This window comes from Corythoichthys intestinalis, chromosome 22 (assembly GCF_030265065.1).
Source record: "Corythoichthys intestinalis isolate RoL2023-P3 chromosome 22, ASM3026506v1, whole genome shotgun sequence".
NCBI classification, from domain to species: Eukaryota; Metazoa; Chordata; class Actinopteri; order Syngnathiformes; family Syngnathidae; genus Corythoichthys; species Corythoichthys intestinalis.
In genome coordinates, this window is record NC_080416.1 from 23031392 (window position 1) to 23053925 (window position 22534).

At 36.6% G+C, this 22534-nt stretch overlaps 2 protein-coding genes across 4 annotated transcripts in view; both read right to left on the reverse strand.

Moving 5' to 3' along the window:
- Nucleotides 1-2203: 2203 nt before the first annotated feature.
- Nucleotides 2204-12804, reverse strand: LOC130910286 (trypsin-like). Its single transcript, XM_057827434.1, has 5 exons — nt 12614-12804; nt 6737-6893; nt 6418-6671; nt 2492-2628; nt 2204-2423 (listed from the first exon to the last, which is right to left on the reverse strand). The coding sequence occupies exons 1-5, from the start codon at nt 12651-12653 to the stop codon at nt 2274-2276; spliced, it is 738 nt and encodes a 245-aa protein (XP_057683417.1). The 5' UTR covers nt 12654-12804; the 3' UTR covers nt 2204-2273.
- A 155-nt stretch (nt 12805-12959) lies between these two features.
- The window catches only part of LOC130910285 (histone-lysine N-methyltransferase 2B-like), a 64414-nt gene continuing 54839 nt past the window's right edge, over nt 12960-22534 (reverse strand). For all 3 annotated transcript variants that reach the window (XM_057827432.1, XM_057827431.1, XM_057827433.1), the window contains exons 34-37: nt 21871-21981; nt 21711-21794; nt 21418-21547; nt 12960-14004 (exon numbers count right to left, since the gene is read on the reverse strand). In XM_057827432.1, coding sequence (XP_057683415.1) covers nt 13729-14004; nt 21418-21547; nt 21711-21794; nt 21871-21981 — 601 coding nt within the window. In that variant the 3' untranslated portion in view covers nt 12960-13728. The remainder of the gene's footprint in view (nt 14005-21417; nt 21548-21710; nt 21795-21870; nt 21982-22534) is intronic.

Here is a 22534-nt window from a genome sequence, read left to right on the forward strand (position 1 = left end):
CCATTTGAAGTGGGAGGGATGGCAGCGAATGAACGAACGTTCATTCGCTGCCACCCTCCCACTTTAAATGGATTGGACGTCTACAACTGATAAAACTCATTCCGATGTTTTTATTCAATAGATTTTTGTAATGTAATTCAGATTAAAATATATTTATTTAAAAAAAAAAAAAAAAAAACACTGATACAAGTGCTATGAAGATCTGCAATACTAAAATAAAATACTGAAGCTATTGGACGTCTGGCATTACCAATGGCAGGCAATGAGTTAAGTGAATAAAATTGTTATATTTTACCACGAGTTCCTCTGCTAGTGCCTTCCATGCTGATCTGATTTCTCCTCGGGAATCTGAATCTTTTTATAATCAGTCTGGACAAAGAAAATAGGCCACAATTTAGTGCACGTAACACCACAGCGCCCTCACTCGGCAGTCAGCGGCACTATATCATAAAAATCATTTAATAACAATAACCAAAAAAAAAAACAATACACGAATTTTCAACAAATACAAACCGTAAAATTCAATTCCGCGTAAAATACGGTTTTCTTTGTTAATATCATCCGTTTTCGTGGTTTGTAAAACTTCAAAAGGTTAATTGAGGCTACGTCACAGCCGCTAGCATTGTAGGCTACACTTTAGCAATCCTTCAAGTCGAGCTAGCTGACGTTTTAAATAAAACAAACGACGTACTAACTTTCCAAGCTCACCTTTTTCTGTTGACTTGTGACACGGTACAAAAATAATTGATAAAAAAAATTAAGGTGACATAAAAATAAGGTGGGAGAAGCGGTCAAGTAGCAAACGCATATGAAGAGCACCAACTTGGTAAAACAAATTAAGACGCGTTTAAAGCCAGTACAAGACAACACCTGTCAATCACTCGTGACGAATTAATAGCGCAACAACAAAGGATATAAAAACATCAAATACACTTTATGACTTTTCATTAATAAGGATAGAAATATACTGAATTAAAAGGCACCAAATTAGGGGTAAATTTTTTTTCCAGATTTTAGATTATTTCAGCACTTTCAAATTACATAACACGTTTACATATGCACGAGTAATATTTCGCATATGTATTTTTATTTAAATAACCCTATTTAAAGATTTTAGATTATTACAGCACTTTAAAATTACATTACATAACACGTAAAATATGTACGAGTAATACATGTCTATGGAGGACCAGGAGTGGAAAAATTAAATACACAATTAAATAAATTATTAAATGTGTCATTAAAACGCTTCCATTTCCATTTTAATTTATTTATTTCAACATTTAGTTCAACATTTATTTATGTCAATATTTATTTCATTTTTTAAATTATTTCAATTTAGTTATTTCTGAAATAAAAATTGAAATATATGTTGAAATAAATTTAAGAATAAAAAATATATATAATAAAATAAATTGAATATATATTGGAATAAATAAATGTTGAAATCATTTTTTAAAATGGAAATAAATGTTGAAATAATTAAATAAAAATTGAAATAAACAAAAAGTGGGGGGGGGGGAATCCACCAGGAGTGGAAAAAGTAAATACATGTGAGTGTGTCATTAAAAACTTCTATTTCGATATTTATTCCAAATGTATTTATTTTTAAAAAATTTAATAATTTTATTTCAATTTATACTTATTTATTTCAACTTTTATTTTTTTCACTTTTTATTTATTTAAATTTATATTTATTTCTGAAATAGATAAAATTAAATAAATGCATAAATGTTGAAATAAAATAACGTTGAGATAAATATATACTGGAATAAATAAATGTTGAAATAAACTTTTAAAATGGAAATAAATAAAAATTGAAATACATAAAAAGTGAAAAAAAAACTGAAATATAAATTTAAATACGTAAATAAATGTTGAATTAAATACTGAAACAGAAGCATTTTAATGACACATTTAATATTTTATTTGTGTATTTGTTGTACTCCTGGTCCTCTACACGTCGCATATGTATTTTTATTTAAATAAACTTACTGGACGTATGCTATTAACGTAAGCAAAAAAATAACAGCAACACTAATATTACAGTAATATTTTTACAAAAAATCAATTAGTAAATGAAAAATATTTCACAAAAGTAAATTTTTAAAATTCTGGGGTCATAAGGTGTAAGATGAACACAAATATCTGAAATACTGTCACATTTCACAGTCCTTCCCCCTTTTTTCCTCTCAAAAGTCATTCTACGGTCCTACAGAATAAATGGAAAACAAATATATTATGATGTTTATTGAACAAACAGTTTATGTCACTCAATATCTCCTCATCATGTCGTTGATCCAGCCGTTGTAGCGACACACGCGGGCGTACACGCTGGGGTGTCCCTTCATGGCGCAATCGTAGCCCCAGGAGACCACACCCTGCAGCTCACCGTTGCACACCAGAGGACCGCCGGAGTCTCCCTGCAGATATATATATATTCAGCAGCTTGTACCTGTATTATGTATCTGGCGTATGTTTGTCGGAGTACCTGACAGCTGCTGGCGCCGCCGTGCATGAAGCCGGAGCAGAGCATGTTCTGGGTGAAGAGGTGCGGGTAAGCGTTCCGGCAGATCCTGTCGTCAATGATGGGCTGCCTCAAGCACTGTAGCCTGTCGGGGAAGTTGTCTGAGGGGAAGGGAACGCAGACACATTAAAAATAGATCAATACTGCCCATCCATATGATTGCAGCGTTAATAGAATGCATTATTGGTTCACTGGGATCAAATATTGGATTAAAGACCTATTATATTTATTTAGAAAGTAATTATGGATAAAAAATTGAATTGTACTTATGTCCAATTCAAAATTAGAAGTATTAAATATATATTCAGAAAATAATTATGGATAAAAAATTGGATTTTACTTTATATCCAATTCAAAATTAGAAGTATTACGTATATATATAGATCTTGTGTGTGTTTTTTTTTTTTATTTTAAATATTACTGTTTACATATTGAGATATTTGTATACTTAAAATAGAATTGCAATTAAACAGAAAAAAGTACACAAATTAAAATGTGCTAATATTGATTTTTTTTTCTTTTTATGGAAAATATGTGGGTTCAAATATATTTTTTAAAATGCATAAATTTATTAACTTACACATTTAAACCCTGCTTAAAAAATTAAAATACATTTTGACCTATTACATTTATTTCAAAAGTAATTGTGGATCAAAAATTGGATTTTACTTTATATCCAATTCAAAATTACAGTATTAAATATATTATCTAAATTTTATGTTTATTAAAAATATTACTGTTTACATATTGAGATGTAAGTATATTTTAAAATAAAACTGCAACGGGCAAAAAAGTACACAAAATGTGTTAATATTGGAATTAGATTTATTTTTTATTTTTTTTTTTTTTTTTAAAGATAACTTATATGCAGGTTCAAATATATTTTCTAAAATGTATAAATTGTTCAACTTACACATTTAAACCCTGCTTAAAATAAATAAATAATAAAAAAATAAAATAAATTAGACTATTAAATTTAGAAATTTTACTTGCATATTTAAAACCTGCTTAAAAAATGAAATACATTTGATCATTTATATTTATTTAGAAGGTAATTGTGGATTAAAAATGGGATTTTACTATATATATATATAACTCAAAATTACAAGTATTAAATATATTTATACATAGATTTATGTTTATTGAAAATGTTACGGTATACATATTGAGATATTTGTATATCATGAATTGAAATGAAACGGGAAAAAAAGTACACAAATTGTGTTAATATTGGAAAATATCTAAAAAAAAATTAAATAAAAATTGATGTTATATGTGGGTTCAAATGTTTTTTAAAATGTATACATTATTTTAAGGTACACATTTAAACCCTGCTTAAAATACATAAAAATTAAAATTAAAATGAATTTTAAAAAATTCAACCTATTATATTTATTTTTAAATTTTTAACTTACACATTTAAACCCTGCTTTAATAATAAAACAAACAAATTTTGAGCTATTATATTTACTTAAAAAGTAATTGTGGATTAAAAATTGGATTTGACTTACATCCAATGGCGTACCGCAAGCAACACGTCACTTCCGCTCATTAATATTCATGGCATTAGCTACGGTTGCTATGCAAGGACAAGACACCATTTGTCCCTAATAGGAAATGAATGGAAATCGTGTACGAAGGAGATGTTTACAGGGCTAAACCTACCAATTCTCTCCGAAAATGATGTGCCTGGTGCCAAATTGACTGGCATAGATGTGGAAGAACATAAAAATGTTCAGTTAAAGAGATGGCTTTAGCGTCGAAGGCTGAAAAAGACGAAAAAAACGAGCCGACCTAAGCATAGCTTTAGCTTTTTTTTAATCGACACGACTGACAATGACATTCTCCGGTTTCAACAAGCTATCCTTTACCATCAGCCCTGTCTTTCTTCTATATCCTCTGGTTGTCCTACGTCTCTTAACGTTCTTGGGGGTAACTTAGTTAGCTTTGTGTAGCGGTCGCAAATGCTACTCAGTGAGAGCCAACGAACACTTTTAATTTTTTCATTGATAACACATCTTAATCCTATAATTTATTTACACTTCCCCCTTACTAAAGTTGTTTTATATACAACAGAAACTGTAACAGTGGCAGTCAGATACTATTGTAATTCTTTTCAGGTCATTCATTGTCAGACACAAGCAGTACGGCACAACGTTACGCTAAAAAAAATAAAGTAAAAATATAAAAATGGCTTACCTCTTTGTCATCTGAAAGACCATGCCAACCCAACATAATGTTGCCTGCATATGAAAAGTGAATGGATTCGCCGAGCTGGTGTTAAAGTCCGCGCAAGTTAATTCGGTTTTTACATTTTTTCCTCCCGAGTTTTTGGTTTCCGGGAATGTATGAAGAAAACATCCTTCATGGTCGTAATGTCTAGAGTCGTTTCTACAAGTTCCAAAAAAGCAATGCGTGATCGGCATGTTCGTTTTTGAAAGAGTACCGGCGAAAAGTAGCACTTTTTACGTCGGGTCTATGCGAGGGCGGGTCTATAATGTCCCACTTCGGCTTTACTTCCGCTTTACGATGCGACGTCATGGTCTAAAAATAGCCTGCGTGCGGTACGCCATTCAGAATTACAAGTGTTATATTTATACATATTTTTATTAATATTACTGTTTACATATTGATATAGTTGAATATTTAAAATAGAATTAACACAAATTAAAATTTTAAATTAATACTGTATTGGAATTATTATGGCTTTTTTTAAAAAGCGATTTTATATATGGGTTCAAACATATTTTTTTAAATGTATACATTTTTTAACTTAGACATTTAAACCCTGCTTAAAATAATAAAGAAATTAGAACGATTATGTTTATTTAGAAATTTTACTCACACATTTAAACCCTGATTAAAAAATAAAACAAATAAATACATTTTGATCTATTATATTTATTTAGAAAGTAATTGCGGATTTTTAAAAAAATGGATTTTACTCTATATCCAATTCAAAATTACAAGTATTTAATATATTTATAGATTTTGTGTTTATTAAAAATATTACTGTTTACATATTGAGATATTCGTATATTTAAAACAGAATGGAAATTAAACTTGAAAAGAGTACACACATTAAAATGTGTTAATACTGTATTGGATTTTTTTTTTATTTTTGAAGGAAAATTATTTCATATGTGGGTTCAAATATATTTTTTGAAATGTATACATTTTTTAACTTGCACATCTAAACCCTGCTTAAAATAAATAAAATAATAATAATAAACTGTTCATGTTTTTTTTTTAGAAATTTTCCTTGCATTTAAACCATGCTTTAAAAAAAATAAAACTTGATCTGTTGTATTTATTTAGAAAGTAATTGTGGATTAAAAATAGGATTTTACATCAATTCAAAATTACAAGTATTAAATATATTTATTACATATGTTTATTATAAATATTACTGCTTACAGATATTTGTATCTTTAAAATAGTATTGCAATTAAATGGGAAAAGACAAAAGTACACAAATTAAATTGTGTTAATATTGGGGGGGGGGGGTTTAAAAGAAAAATGATTTAATACATGGGTTCAAATATATTTTTTAAAATGTATACAGTTAACTTACAACTGTAAACCCATCTTAAAACAGTGAATATTTAATGTACATGTAGTTGAAAATTAAGTGATACTTTGTCATGTAAGGTCAAACAAATATTTAAAAAAAGTTTTTAATTCATGTATTGATGACACGATATGCACATTTCTGCCATTCAGTTTTTAAAGATGAAAATATCAGCACATTCTCATAATGTAATTAAAGAAAATTTTCATGTCAAGCAGTAATTTTGGCCAAAAGAATCTCCTCAAACTCACTTCAACATAGTCCCAAGATATTTTTATCATGTTCACTGTGTCTACTAAGCCAGTAAAGCGCCACCTACTGCCAGGGGCGGCCATGTTGCCCCAACCGGACACCATGCAGTTCTCGTCGGCGAAGGTGCAGCGAGAAGGCAGCGGCACGGTGCTAACGTAGTTATTGAGAGCGGCGGGGCGGCTCAGCTTGATCAGCATGATGTCGTTGTCCAGGTTGTAGCTGTTGTACTGGGGGTGCTTGATCAGCATAGCAGAGTCGATCCACTGCTCCGTGCCCTCGTTGGCGGCGATGTTGTGCTCACCCAGACGCACCTGGATGCGACTGGAGAGGCGGAGACGATCGTTGAAGTGTCGCGTGGCGGTTATTTTTTGTCATTTTGTACTCACGATTTGTAGCAGTGGGCAGCGGAAACCACCCATTGGCTGGAAATGAGGGAGCCGCCGCAGAAGTGGTAGCCGGCGTTCAGAGACACCTGATAGGGGACGGAGTGACGGGGGCACTCGTAGCCCCCGACGATCTTATCGTCCTGCTCGGCAGCGACGACTGTAAAATGGCATAAGCAGCTTGCAAGTATCAATATTTTAATGTTATTTTTTGCTATGTTTTAACTAATTGTCCACAGTTGAATTGATCACGAGTAGACGTCCAATCCATTTGAACTCGTAGGGATGGCAGCGAATGAACATTCGTTCATTCGCTGCCATCCCTCCCAGTTCAAATGGACTGGACGTCTAGCAGTGACAAGCTAAATGAAATTCAGTTTGTGTATTTATTTTTAACCTGTCCTGTTCATCTGATTAGACACAGAGGGTAGGAAACTCGCTCAACGCACTCAAATGGAGTTGAAAAAATGTTGCTAATAGTACAAAAAAACTCATCACGCGTAAAAGCATTAACCCTAGAAAAGTGGTTCTTAACCTTGCTAAAAATACCGAACCCCACAAGTTTCACATGTGGATTCACCGAACCCTTCGGAATTAGATACCATAATTTTCGGACTATAATGCGTACCTGACTATAGGCCGCTACCCACCAAATTCAACACAAAAACGGCAGTTCAGGGATAAGACGCACCGGATTATAAGCCGTGGCTGTCCTCACTGTATTATGGGATGATTACACCAAAAGATATTAACTGGTAACACTTATTTGACAGCAGCATCATAAGAGCAAATTTGCCACCATGAAGCTTTAAACCAATTGACTGCAAAGCTTCACTGCTTCAAGAAGCTTCATTTAGCCACCACTGCTCCCTTAAGGGGGATCGACAATATCTGCTACCACCCGCTGTCAACACTGTTTTCGTCCAACATGCCTCCAAGCATGCATTGCAGCGCCACAGATGTAAATAAAAATCAAAATTCTCATGTTTGGTGCTAATTATTTCTTCAGTTACTGTTCCAGTTGTTTCATTAATTGCTAGTTATGGTATCTGGTAACACTTTATTTGACAGGGGCACTATAAAACTGTCAAAGAAAATCATAATTATGACAAGACACTGCCATGAGCATTAATGAATGCTTATGACAGATGTCATTTTGTGTCATCCGACAAATTATCTCATTTTTGAATGGATATAAAAGCTTCACGGAGGACATTAATGGAGTTAGTGACATAATTTGCCGTATAAGACTTAATGACATCTGTCCTATGCATTTATTAATGCTCATGATAGTGTCATGTCATAATTATGACAGTCTTATGACACTGCTGTCAAATAAAGTGTTACATATTAACCCAAATTAATTAACAAATAAGCTGCACTGGACTATAAACCGCAGGATTCCAAATGAGTGGGGAAAAGTAGTGGCTTACAGTCCAAAAATTACGGTAATTAAAAAGTTTTATATATATAGTTTATATTTCCGTTCGAAATTCCTCTCATTTTGACGGCATGTTCTATAAACAGGTCAAAATTTGAGACCACGCTGCCCACTGGTCTGTTGTATTGCCTCATACCAAGTGAGTCAACCTTCCACTGAGCAAACCAGTTCCTTCTTACATTAGATCAGTGCTTCTCAATTATTTTCTGTTATGCCCCCCCCCAGGAAGACGTAAACATTATGCGCCCCCCAACTTTCTGCCGCCACTGTAAATATCCTGTAGTATCATATGTATATAAAATTCTTAAACGTCTAACATTGTGTCCTTTTTAATATTAAAGAAAAAAGTAGTATAAACTTACAAGTGTTAAAAAAAACAACACATCCATACTGTAAAAATACACTCGATACATTTTTTGACCGTTTGATACTGAAAAATAAAAAATAAAAAAACAATAATAATAAATTAAAATTGATTAACAACATGAACTCACGAGGACGATATGCCAAACAATTAGACCGAAAAAACACAAATTAATGGAACAAAAACGACTATGTCATTGGACAGAGGGACAGTTTTTAATTTTTGCTGCAGGCAGTATCAGCTCAATTCCTATGGTGTGGGGTTATTTTGCACTGAGCAACTTGGTATGCCACCTTATATGATGCTGACAGTGCTCGCTGGTTTACTGATGGAACACTGACAAAGCGAGGGGATTGTTGGCAATATTCTGCACTTTTTTGCTGAAAAAAATGATTCCTGCTGTCCGCTGCAAACAGTTTTAGTAAGCCGACTGCCCTTTCCTCGTCTCCCACTGTACTAAAACTCAAAGCCAAAAGCATACGCGTCGTCATATTTCCTTGTCTTAGCTTTTCATATCTCCAGTGCTCTTTTGCTGTGTGCTCGTTTGGTTCAAAATATTGCGCACACTCTGAAAATGAGAGCGGCACTGCCACCTACTGAGTGGATGTGCAATCACACTTTATTCTAGTACGGTAAAAAAGTATGTTCCCTGAGGTCACATGCGCCACCCCCAGCATTGGTCTGCGCCCTCCTGGGGTGGCCCACCCCACTATTTGAGAAGTACTGCATTAGATCGAGGCCTAGCTGTTAAATGGATTCAGCCTGTAAATTAGGAGCAAACCAATCCAAAACCTGGTCCAAAAAGCCACTCTGGCTAGATTTAATCTGCATACAAAAAATAGGGCTTAACCTTCGCCGAGCCCCTTAAACTTACTCACCGAACCCCTGGGGTTTGATCTAACCCAGGTTAAGAAAAAGAAAATTTTTAATAATTTTAACAATCAGATTAGAGTTAAAATTTCCACTTCAGCTAATTTAAACCTGGAGCAATTTTAACATGCTTTCAAGTAGATGCTAAATTGAAAAAATTATTAAAATTCATAATAACATTCTTTTATAAAATACATACAATTTAATGTACGATGCAAATTAGCATAAAGGTTTTGAAAAGAAATTGAGGCCGCTTTGATCTGGAATGAGACTATTATATACTGTATAACAGTTGCGTTCAAATTATTCAACCCCCACAGTGGATAAGTGTTTTTGCAAGTTTGACATTCGTTATTCATCTTGTTCATAATTACATGAAATAATGACATGTCGAATAGACAAATAAAACTGAAATAACAAAAATATTATTGAGAATATTCCAATTCATGGCCTTTCTGTGATTACCTCATTGTCAAAATTATTCAAACCTCCCACCACTCTAAAGAACAAAGGTTTCTATCAAGTGTCAAACATCTGATGAAAAACTGTAGATGTGAAATGAACCCTAATGAGCATTAAGTAAACAGATTTAAAAGGGCTGACACATGGCTGTTCTTGGCAGTTAATGACATCTTTACAACATGGTGAAGTCCAAGGAATGGCCAAAAAGTTCAGAGAGGAGGTCATTTTACTTCTTAAGCAAGGATATGGATATAAAAAGATAGCAAACGGACTACAAATTTCAAGAGACAATTGGGAGCATAGTCCACAAGTTCAAAGTTAAAGGCACAGTGGAAATGCTACCTGGGTGTGGTCAAAAGAGGTTACTGTCTGCAACTGCTGTGTGATACCTGAAGCGAAAGGTGGAAAAAAAGAGCAGAGGAACTATGTCAGGACATGTCATTGAAAGGTATTCAGGTTTCATCCTCGACGATAAGACACACACTGCGAAATGATGGCTTCCATGCAAGAACTCCAAGGTGCACCCCCCTGTTGACGCCAAAGCACAAGAAGTATGCTGAAAACCATGTGGATATACCACAACGGCGAGATCAAACTGGAACTTTTGGGGGCTATGGATCAACGGTACATGTGGAGAAGAAAGAATTATGCCTATAAAGAAAACACCCTACCTACTGTGAAGCACGGTGGGGGGTCAGCCATGCTCTGGGGTTGTTTGGCTTCTTCAGGGAATCTTCAGCGTGTGGAAGGTATTATGAATTCAGTTCAATACCTGCAGATCTTGGATGCAAATGTTATGCAGTCATTGACAAAACTGAGGCTTAGGTGAGTTTGGACCTTCCAACAGGACAATGATCTTAGCATACCCAAACATCTACCACATCTTGGTTGCAAAGAAAGTGCTGGAAGATTCTGGAGTGGCCATCGCAATCACCAGACTTAAATTCCATTGGAAATCTGGTGATACTTGAAGAAGCCAGTTGATGAACACAAGCCCAAAAATGTTAATGAACTGGAGGCCTTTGCCCATGAGGAATGGGCAAAGATACATGTGGATCACTGCAAGAAACTTTTGTCAAGCTATACTTCACATCTAAAGGATGTTATTGTTGCAAAGGATATTGTACTAAGTGCTAAAGTTATACATACCTAAGGGGTTGAATATTTTTGTCAATTAAGTAATCACAGAAAGGCCAAATATTCCAAAAAGTATTGTTATTTCAGTTGTATTTGTTGAATTGACATGCTATAATTTAATGTGATTGTAAACAAAATGAAAAATGTCAAACTTGCAAAAACGTATCTACTGTGGGGGTTGAATAATTTTGAACACAACTGTATATAGTATACATACATATAAAGTATACACACACACACATTATATTTATATATATATATATATATATATATATATATACTATATATATCTATTAACATAACACTAGAAAAAGTGCTGCTGGGACAGTTACAATACTGCGTTACTAATAGTAAAAAAATAATATTAGCCAGTTTGACTTTTGGGGCAGGGGGGGTGGGGGGGCACAACATGTTGATGACCCCGAAACGCAGTGTCAGCAATAAAATTAACTTACAAGAATATTAATAAGTTGACAATGAGCGTTTTTTGTTTCCCATCATTCTTGAGGGGAATTCTAAATCAGGCTGCTTAGTCAATACTTTTCGCCAAGCTCGTCATCCACTGAAAATGGTACGCCCGCCAGTGTCTTGCCAATGTAGTTACCCCAGTCAAAAATTGTATCCTGTGGGCGGAGCCATATGGAGGTAGATTTGTCTCTTTATTATTCAATTTAAAAAAAGTTGCTTCAATCCCCCAAAAAATGTGAATGCAAAAATTTGAAACAAAAAATGCATGCGAAAGCTATTTTTCTTTCAATTTTTTTTGATAGGAGTCAAGTTTTTTTTTTTTTTTAATTAAAGCAACTTTATTGATTGAAGTAATGTTGATTTGTGTTTGGGCCACATTTTGGCTAGTACGTTTTTGTCTTTATCATTCAAGCAAAAGATAAGTTGCTTCAAAAAAATAAATAAATATATAAATATATATATATATATATATATATATATATAATACATTTTCAAAAGAAAAATTACTTCAATCAAAAGAAATTCAATCATAGAAAACTGTTTTGAATGCAAAAAATATTTGGAAAAATTTGCATTTTAACACTTAATTTTTCATTGAACAAGTTTTCTTTGAAGAAATCATTTTTGTGTTTGGGCCATATTAGTGGTAGGACATTTGTGTCTAAATCATTCAATCCCCAAAAAAATTCAATCCAAAAAAATATTTTCAATCAAAGAAAAAAATTGTTTGAAAAATAAAATTGCCCTCCCCTATTTGACCGTCTAAGGTGCTAGTCACATGATCTGTTCGAAAAATAATTTTGACCCATATAAAAATATATTTTTCTGTTCATTTCATTCATTTTTGTTGCAGTTTTATTGCTTTACAACTTTTCTATATACAGGAAAGTCAATTTCATCCAATGACACTTTTCGGCCACCATGATCTGCGTATGTGGAAAACGGGTATCACTTAAAACTGAAAAATGGTAACAATCAGCAAAATATTTGGGGCATTGCGATACGTGAAGTCATTTTTAAAAGTAATCCAATGTCACCAACTAGAATACTGAATAATAAAATGATGAAAAACCCTATAAATGTGTGAGCATAATTTATGCAAAATACTTCCCAAATTAAAAATGTTAAAAATTCTTACATGCTGCGCCAAGCAACGCCAGCAGAATCAAGGCCTTCATGACGACGTCTTGTGTGTGGATGTCCGAGAAGCAACCGCAGGCGGTGGAGAACTTATATACTGTACATATGATACACTCACACACTGCAGTTATTCTCAAGGTCACCGTGAGTTTGGGGTAGGAAAAAAAGAAGAAGGAAAAAAAAAAAAAAAAAACACAGATTCTGGGAAAACAAGCATATGGCTGAAAAGACCTTGAGTTAAATCAACCGTGGCCTGATGCCATCTTAATATGTCACCGCTTACCAGCCAGTCGGTTATATAATCAGGGAGGTGGTGAAAACTGGATGCGACACTTGAAAACAAATTGGAACATGTAAAAGGTTTATTGAACATAAATAAAACTGAACAAAAAAACGTAGGTAGAAAAATATGTAACAGGTTTAGAAAGACCTTTTATACAACTATGTACAAAGCGCAAAGCCCAAAACACCATCAGTCCCCTTCCAAATGTGGGTGGGGGGTTAATTACACCAAAATTTTTAGTATTTGAATGTGCGTCATTCTAATAACTGTGGATCAAGTCATGGTTAGTAATCATGTCTTATCATTTTGAAGGACAGAACGTTTCATCGTGAGGTAGAACACAAAGAAACACTGAACGCACTGGAAAATTAAACCTCAAAAATCAAACCTCATTTTTAGTCCGCCTTCACGCTTGGAAAGGTAAAATCACAAATGTCTTCCAATCCCATTTACAAATTATACAAAAAAAATATTAGGGAACAGTGCAGAAACAATGCTTTTATTGTTAAAACACACCAACGAACATCAAGACTGCGGGATAAAATGGGCTTTCCCGAGAACTGTTAAAACTATTGAATTCATCATTGATAAAGAAAAACAGAACAAAAGAGGATTGCGTCCAAGCAAGTGGTAAATAAATATTTCCCTGCAAAATAACTTGGGAGGAAAAAGTGAAGTTGAATATGATAAAGAGCGTAATAGTGCCCCGTGCACACTATAGAAATAGTCTGTGATTGACATAGTAGCTCCGTGTGTCAAGACACCATCCGAAATGTTTATTTGTGGATCAATTTGTACTCATGAATCAGAGGTGATCATACCTCGGGCCACTAGTTAAGGTAGCGGCGGCAGCGGCGCGCAGCGCAGTTGCAGAGCAGCTTGCTTTCGTCGTCTTCGATGGGGAACTTGTAGTCGTAGGTCAGTTCTTCGCCGCGGTAGATCTTGCGCAGCGCGAAGATGACGATGTGCTTGCGTCCGTCTACGTTGATGACGCGCGAGTAGCAGTTGGGCTCGCAGGAGTGGTTGATGAAGCGCGCCGCGTTGCCCTGCATGGTGGCGTCCACCACGTCGAAGTCGTCGATGCGGAACATGTAGCAGCCGATGCCCTGCGAAGGTCAGAAAAAATCTTATTGATACAAAACCATTTACAAATGCTGAGATAGTTGAGTTTTTAAAAGCCTTAATCTCCAATTTAAAAAAAAAAAAAAATGCAACACTAGGGAACACTCAGTTTTGGTTGATTTTAGCGACGCAAGTGGACAAAAGTGGTAGTGTTTTGCCTTGAGGAAGACTGCATTACAGGTTACGAACAAGTTCTATTCCTACATTGGAGATATAACCCAGGGATTCCCCTACATTTAACAGATTGTGGCGCACCGCCACACCAAAATAAAAGCCGCCACGCCTTGCAAATGAGATGCATTTTATTTATTTATTTAATTTTTTAAAGGCTGTTTCAAACTAGCAGCAGCCGAGTGTGAAGAGTTCAGCGGAAACCTATTCATTGTGTATTGTAATGTTCGTAACTATGCGGGGCCACCTTAACTCATTTGACAATCGGCCTGGGGAGCTGTGACGCAAGGGGAACGAGTAGGAAGATTGGGAGAACGAGCGAGATAGCGAGAGATAGAGGTCGCATGTCGTGGCAGCCCGCTGGTATTTTGTTATCGTTTTTCTTTATTATTGTTACCACAATAAAGTGGGTAAGCCAATACAGACTTCTCTCCTTCTTCCCCATATCCGGGGCATTACAATAGTTTGGATCAGACTTTTCGGCGAAAGTGGGCAGTGGATGGCCGTCTTGGACAGAAAGCAAAGTTTGACTGAATTTGCGCGGAGAGGCGGGGCTCAAAATGAAGCCTTGCTCTATTTTCAGGGCACCGGTCACAGTACAAGATTTATTAGTTCAAGCAGAGTAAAATGATACATATTCACGGTACAAGAAAGTCGTTTCCCTGTCCACCGATTGGTAAGAAAAAGCTGTGTGTACGAGTGACATGCAGGCGCTCCCGTTAGGGGGAACATTTCACGCGGAGTGGCTATTTTTCGACACAACACCGGCGCGCCAATTTCGACAACGAGGGGCAGGTGTACTTTATCTGTGCTGTTTCGGCTGACGGATATACGCAATTATGGTTGACGAAACTTTGATAAATGCGCTTTTTTTTCAAGTTTTGCGAGCTCTGGGACACTCGAAAAATGACTCTCATACCTCTCCTTGCTAAGTTAATGGTACCTCGATGTGCGTTTGTGTGGAAATTTAGTTCACGAACATTGAAAAAAAACTATTCACCTTCTCACCGAATCTAGTAAAACTCTTTGCACGGCTATTAGAATCCCCCACCCCTTGAAATGGGTCCGTTGGCAGAAGGACTGTTATTGTTGTGGTAATGTAGTACTTATAAGGGCCAAATAAAAGGAAAAAGAAGGACTAAGACGGTGGTCTGCAACCCGTGGCTCTAGGGCCGCGTGCGGCTCTTAAGCGCTGCTCCAGAGGTTTTTTTTTTTGAAAATGGAAAAAGATGGGAGAGGGAAATATATTTTTTGTTTTAATAGGATTTCTAGGAGGACATACATGACACAAACATTCTTTCAGTTCATTAATATTGTAATGAAGTTAAACTTGTAGTGGCATCGTACAACAGAGTATTCACGTGGTGCATCATTCTCTATAGCACAGGTGTCAAACCGATTCCAGAAAGGGCCTAGTGGATGCAGGTTTGCTTTCCAACCAATGAAGATGACACCTTTTCACCAATTAGATCTTTTACATGTGTAATCAGTTAAACTTTGTCAGGTGCTGCTTGTTTCAGCAGGAAGTTCATTGGTTAAACTCTCTGCACGTTATCGGTTGGAACAAAATCCAGCACCCACTAGGCCCTTTCTAGAATTGGTTTGACACCTGTGCTCTATAGGATCCACTGCAGGGAAAATAAACATTTAATCATGAAGGCTAATTTTGTATTTCTAGCCAACTTAGTCATTTCGATAGTAAGCTAATTAAGCTAGTATCAATGCATACAGCCAGTGTTGCTATCATTATAAGGCTTATACAAGGCTTTTAATTTTTTGCGGCTCCCGACATACTGTATCAGTTTTTTATCTTTTATTTTTTGGTCAAATATGGCTCTTTCAACATTTTGGGTTGCCAACCCCTGAGTCACTACGAGATGCAAGTCGTACTATTGCTACGAGAAAAGTCGTATTATTACGTAGGGTAAAGTAGCTGTAATCAGCTACGCATTTTACGTACATGTACCGTAGCTGAGAGCTACGACATTAGCCTAGCTAATGAAATATTTCAAATATATCTTCGTTATGGTTCTTATTAAGGGAAAAAAATAATGGAGAAAAAAAAAATTCGCCGTGGCACGACATGGTGAGGCTGTCCGACTCCGATGCAGCCCACCACCACAGCTTCAAAAAATTCTAGGGGAAACACTGTAACCCGATTTTCCGCGTAAATCAGAATCAACCCTTTAAATTCCCCTAGAAAATAATTATCCCAAAAGACCAAAAGTATTGAATTTTGTTTAATGATGGAAGATACACTGCCCTCTGGTGGAAGCGTTGGGTCTGGCTGGACTGTCGCCTTGTACGACTGAGAAGCAGACTAAGACGTCTGATATGGTAGCTAAGCTCTGGTTTGGCATACATAAGGCTGTAAGTCGTTTCAGCAAATACTTATTTGTATATGGCGAAAGACACAGAAAAGGCTGAAAAAGCATTTTCTGCTCTTGCACACCTCTTTAAAATAAACTGCTGTATTTTAAGCCAAAAGAACTGTTTGAAAGAATAATTATGTCTATATGCTGCCATAGCAGTTTCATGGCGCATTAAGCCATGCATTAAGTATGTGATAATATCTTGCTAAAATCAAAGTGTCTTTATTTATGCTCTCTCATGCACTCACCTCGACTAAGGGTTTAGAAGTTAAATTTTTTTTTTTTTTAAATGCCCTCCTGTTCAGAAAGTTTCTCCCCCCAGAAAATTGAGATTTTAAGCCTTCCAGTGATGAATCACACATGCATATGCATATAGGACTTGGCCAAATTTGGCCAAATTGGGGGTCGCAGAGCAGAACTTAAGTCACCTGGGTGTTTTCCACCATATGAATATTTCTAATTGAGTTTACAGCTACAGTTTGTAGAGTTACATTTGAGCAATTTGCTATGAGAATTGTAAAAACGTTAGGATTCGTAGCATTTAAGCTACCGGACATTTGTTAGGCAAATTAGGCTAATTTAATCTACTAAATTTAGATTTTGATCAGACGAGATGGATGTTTTAACACTGATTATTTTATGTCAATTGTTTTATTGTTAAAATGTGTGTCGTTTTGAAAATAAGTGTACTGGTCCTTCTCCAAAAGTTTGCATTTTGTGATAAAAAGTTCATTATTTTCTGTAATGTGCTGATAAACATTAGACTTTCATATATTTTAGATTCATTAGGTGACCGCACCCTGAGAAAGATCATGGAGAAGGGCCGATTCCAGACCTTGGGGGACCTTTTTTTTGTTTGTTTGTTTAAATCTTTATTTTATCAGGCAGTCTCATTAAGATTAATATCTCTTTAATATCTCAAGAGAGGCCTGAGCACAAAAAACATTCACAAATATCAACACAAAATACACTAACGGAAACAGTTACAATAATCAGTAAAAACATCAGACAAAAGAGATTTAAAATCATCAAGATGAATGATTGACTGTAGTTTAAGAGTAGATTGCAATTCGTTCTATTTAAGAGGAGCATAGTAGCTAAAGCCAGTTCTGCCAACATTAGTGCGTGTGAGTGGGATGTTTAGGGTTAAGTAGTTGGATGACCGTGTTTTGTAGTTACTGAATTTGAATGACAGGAGAGTTGTGAGGTAGTTAGGAAGTTTGCACAGTAAAGCCTTATAGATGAATAACATGATGTGGATATTTCTTCTTGACTGTAGTGAGGACCAACCAACGTTTTGATACAGGGTACAATGATGAGTGCAGAAATTGTCATTGGTGATGAAACGTAGTGCACTGTGATAAACCGGGTTTAACTGTTGAAGAGTTGATGGAGCTGCATGACAGTACAATATGTCCCCATAATCAAGAACTGAAACAAAAGAAGAAAATACAACGACCTGCAGAAAACAGTGGACTGAGTCTGGGGTAGAAACATCCAGAGCCACCGTCCACAGACGTATGCTGGAAATGGGCTACAGGTGCCGCATTGCCCAGGTCAAGCCACTTTTGAACATGAAACGGCGGCAGAAGCGCCTTATCTGGGCTACAGAGAAGCAGCACTGGACTGTTGCTCAGTGGTCCAAAGTACTTTTTTCAGATGAAAGCAAATTTTGCATGTCATTCGGAAATCAAGGGGCCAGAGTTTGGAGGAAGACTGGGAACAAGGAAATGCCAAAATGCCTGAAGTCCAGTGTCATGTACCCAGAGTCAGTGACGGTCTGGGGTGCCATGTCAGTTGCTGGTGTTGGTCTACTGTGTTTTATCAAGGGCAGGGTCAATGCAGCTAGCTATCAGGAGATTTTGGAGCACTTCATGCTTCCATCTGCTGAAAAGCTTTATGGAGATGAATATTTCATTTTTCAGCACGACCAGGCACCTGCTCATAGTGCCAAAACCACTGGTAATGGTTTACTGACCATGGCATTACTGTGCTCAATTGGCCTGCCAACTCTCCTGACCTGGACGCCATAGAGAATCTGTGGGATATTGTGAAGAGGAAATTGAGAGACACCAGACCCAACAATGTGGATGAGCTTAGGCTGCAATCGAAGCATCCTGGGCCTCCATAACACCTCAGCAGTGCCACAGGCTGATTGTCTCAATGCCACGCCGCATTGAAGCAGTCATTTCTGCAAAAGGATTCCCGACCAAGTATTGAGTGCATAGCTGATATAATATTTTGAAGGTTGACTTTTTTTGTATTAAAAAACACTTTTTTGTACTGGTCGGATGAAATATCCGAATTTTTTGAGATAGGGATTTTTTTTTTTTTTTTAACTTTTTTGCCAAAATCATCAATATTAAAACAATAAAAGGCTTGAACTTCTTCAGTTGTGTGTAATGAATCTAAAATACAAGCAAGTCTATGTTTATCAGTACATTACAGAAAATAATGAACTTTATCACAATATGCTAATTTTTTGAGAAGGACTAGTACATATGTGTGTTGCAGTTCTACAAATTGTAAAAAATGAATTAAAAAGCATCAAAAAGCACTATTGCCTTGTTTGCTGTGTGTAAAGCTGAACAGCTCCACATTTAGTGAGGACAGATCACATCATATTAATAAAGTAAAAAATAACAACTGTGACGTACAATAAGGCAGTGGTCCCCAACCACCGGCCCGGGGACCGGTACCGGTCCCCATGGCACATTTGCTACCGGGCCGCTGGGAAATAAAAAAAATCTATTAAGGACTGCAATCTGGCCTGTGGCTTTTGAGTTTTGACACATCAAAATCCCTATCTACTCTATATACTAATCTGAGTAAAGATTTGTATAGGTCCTCATCTAGTGGTTGGCCACAATTACTATGGTGTTTCCACACCTATAGACCCTACCCACCGACGTCACAAAATCACGTGATCGCTGTATTGTTCCGCCCCCTTGTCCGTCATTTTGTGTCTGTATTATCAATGGTCTCAATTGATCGAGCAATTTATAATGCATTTCATGGAAGACCCGGTGCTTTCGGATGCCGTAAACTCACTTGATGCGTTGCATAAAAGGCGTTATGTGGTAAAGTTTCAGTTTATCCATTCGCCAGATCCATATTTGATGCCTAAATCGATGTTTTTCGACCCGCTGTCTCCGCCGTATTTGCCTGACATCTGCTAGCTACCCTGATATGTACAACTATCTTTTCCACACAAAATCAGCCTATTCTCACGAAAGTTTGAAAAACTTTAAGAGCTTGGAGGCTTATAAATACTTCGTTGCTGGTTGGGTGAAACAGGTCCTCGTCCACGAAAATTCGGCAGGAATCTATCTTGTGCTTGGAAAGGTGAGTTACGAAATTTTCAATTCAAAATCTTTTGTTCTTGCTAACATCCACTGTCAAGTCTAATGTATTTCATGTCATTTGTCAATGGAGCCAGAGCTTTTAATGTTTATATGGTTTAGCGATAGCACTCTCACTACATACATACGTGTATGTTCTCGGCGATTAGATTAGCCTAGCAATGATCTTAATTGTGGTTGTCAGCCCAAAACCCTCTAAATATATATTAAATGCATCTTACCAGATATAAAATGACTACTAAATAATCTGTGGTAATCGTTTGGAGCCCAGTTTTCACGTCGAATTGCAGCAGCCCATCTCGCTCCCTCCTCTCCGGGTCTCTCGGAATCTGGTAGAACTTCAAGTCTCTCCGTCTATCTTCTCTGTTATTGCAACCGACCGCCACACACGCCTTCACCATTTTGATTATTAATGTTAACGAGCAGAAAAACACGCCGTAAATAGGAGGAATGTACGTAGCCGTAACAGGCAACAATTGTCCGTCAACACGATGTGTTGACGGACAATTGGGCGGCACCAGTCAGGAGGGCGGAGTTGTGACGTCACGTGGGTAGGGTCTATAGCAGCCCAGCGCCAGTCAATGTAAACGGTAACTTTAGCTGCTGATGTAGGCTGTGGGCGGCGACGTCTTTGGACAGCTTTTTTAAAGGGAAAAGGCCACCTGCTGAGCCAGAAGAGGAGCCTACAACCAAGTCCATTATGCATAATATGTGGTTAAAAGCTAGCAAACGAGGAAAAAGTGAATGCAACGAGAGCATCAACCTCACGGCGAATCATATTGCTAAAACTAAGAAATCTTTCACAATTGGAGGACAACTCATTATGCTCATTATTGCTCATACATGCATTATATGCTCATACTCATTATTATCATTATATATTTTAAAAAAAAAAAAAAAAAAAAAAGGTTCAGTGCGGGTGACATTTTCACCTGTCGGTGGTGCAAAAAAAGGGACCACTGCAATATGGTACTGTTTATGCAACAACAACAAAACGGCGGATGAGACTCCGGCGTCGAGTACGTTGTTACCCGTAAAAATCCTGATCTCTCACTCGCCTGCAGTTAGAATGAACGACACTTCTGAAAGTAAAAGCAGGGCCAATGTTTACTGTGCATATCCTGGTAGCCTCCCTTTTTTGCCTCATCAGACAAAACATTTTGTTTCTTGTTGCTCTGCCTCTTTATAATGAATGGAGAAAGGGGGAAGTGACGTATGCTGTAAAGCAGTCTCCACATTTGTAATTTTTTGTGTGTGGCAGGCTTCCTGGCACCCTCCTCAGAGTTAATTAGTGCCAGTAAAAGCAATACAGACCCCCTCAAGATGTTAAAGAGGTGTCAGTCAACTAGTTGTCAGTCGACATATTATCACAAATGTTATGAAAATATTTTATAAAGGTTGAAAAGTTACCTAGTGTTACTTTTTTTAAAAAAATTAAAAAAGGGTAAAAACAATGTATATAATTGAACCACTTTCAATTTAAGCGACTCACTTTGCCGTCATAATATTTTTCCCGCTTATCAGTCAGCACCGAGCGGATGACGGTGCCAGCGTACTCGATGACCATTTCTCCCGCTTCGATGTTCCTCTTGCAGAAAAGCCCACGGCCATGAATGAGAGACCTAAATAAAATAAAACTCGTTGGCTGCAGTTAACACCACTAGATGTCCAATCCATATGAACTGGGAGGGTGGCAGCGAATGAACGAACTGCCACCCTCCTAATTCATATGGATTGGGCATCTACTCGTGATAAATTCAATTAATGTCACAGCAGAAGGCTCACCTGTAAACCCCGACGGCTTCCTTGGAAGTTTTCTCCAGGTGTCGGAATCTCATGGCCATGGGAAGCTCACTGCTGGTGGCCCGTCTGGTGGGAAAGTTCAACCTGTCATCTTAATGCCGTTTCAGTCTTTTTCTGTTTTATCTGCTATCGAGAAATTGACCTGGATGACTTCAGTGGGAAATCGTCGTCCTCCTCGTCGTAGGGGCCATTCGAGTCGGGGGGCGCTCGATGCTGAGATGCCAGGAAGTTGAACATGTCGAACGTCGCTTTTCTGCACGCAAACACAAAATTTCACATTTAACTGGATGGGAAAAGTTGGGGGCGGCAGCGTTCGTAACTGGCAACCATCTTAAAGCTAGTTATGCACGATAATACATTTTTCAACCGATATCGATAACCGATCATTTCCTGCCCCTTCCACCCGATAGTCACGCCGATAATGCTATTCAAATATGTATGTAAAATTTTAAAGTATACAAAGATCAAATGTTACTGAGCAAAAATGTAATTTAGTGCTATTTTTTTTCCACATCAAATGTGAACAAGTAGTAAATTCCAACAACTAAACAATTGCAATGACGTTGTGTAATGGTAAGCTTTTGGCAACAATTACTTAGAGAGTAAATACCCAAGTTGCACAAAAATGCCTTTAAAAGTAAGCCATTCCTAACATATATCACATTAGTACACTGCAAAAACACCTCCTTAAAACCAGCAGAATTGGACAAAACTGCACATTTGGAGGCTAAATCAAGTATATAATTATTGGATTGCATTATCGGTTGAATTTCGTTTTATCTGGATTATCTGTGTGACGTCATAAT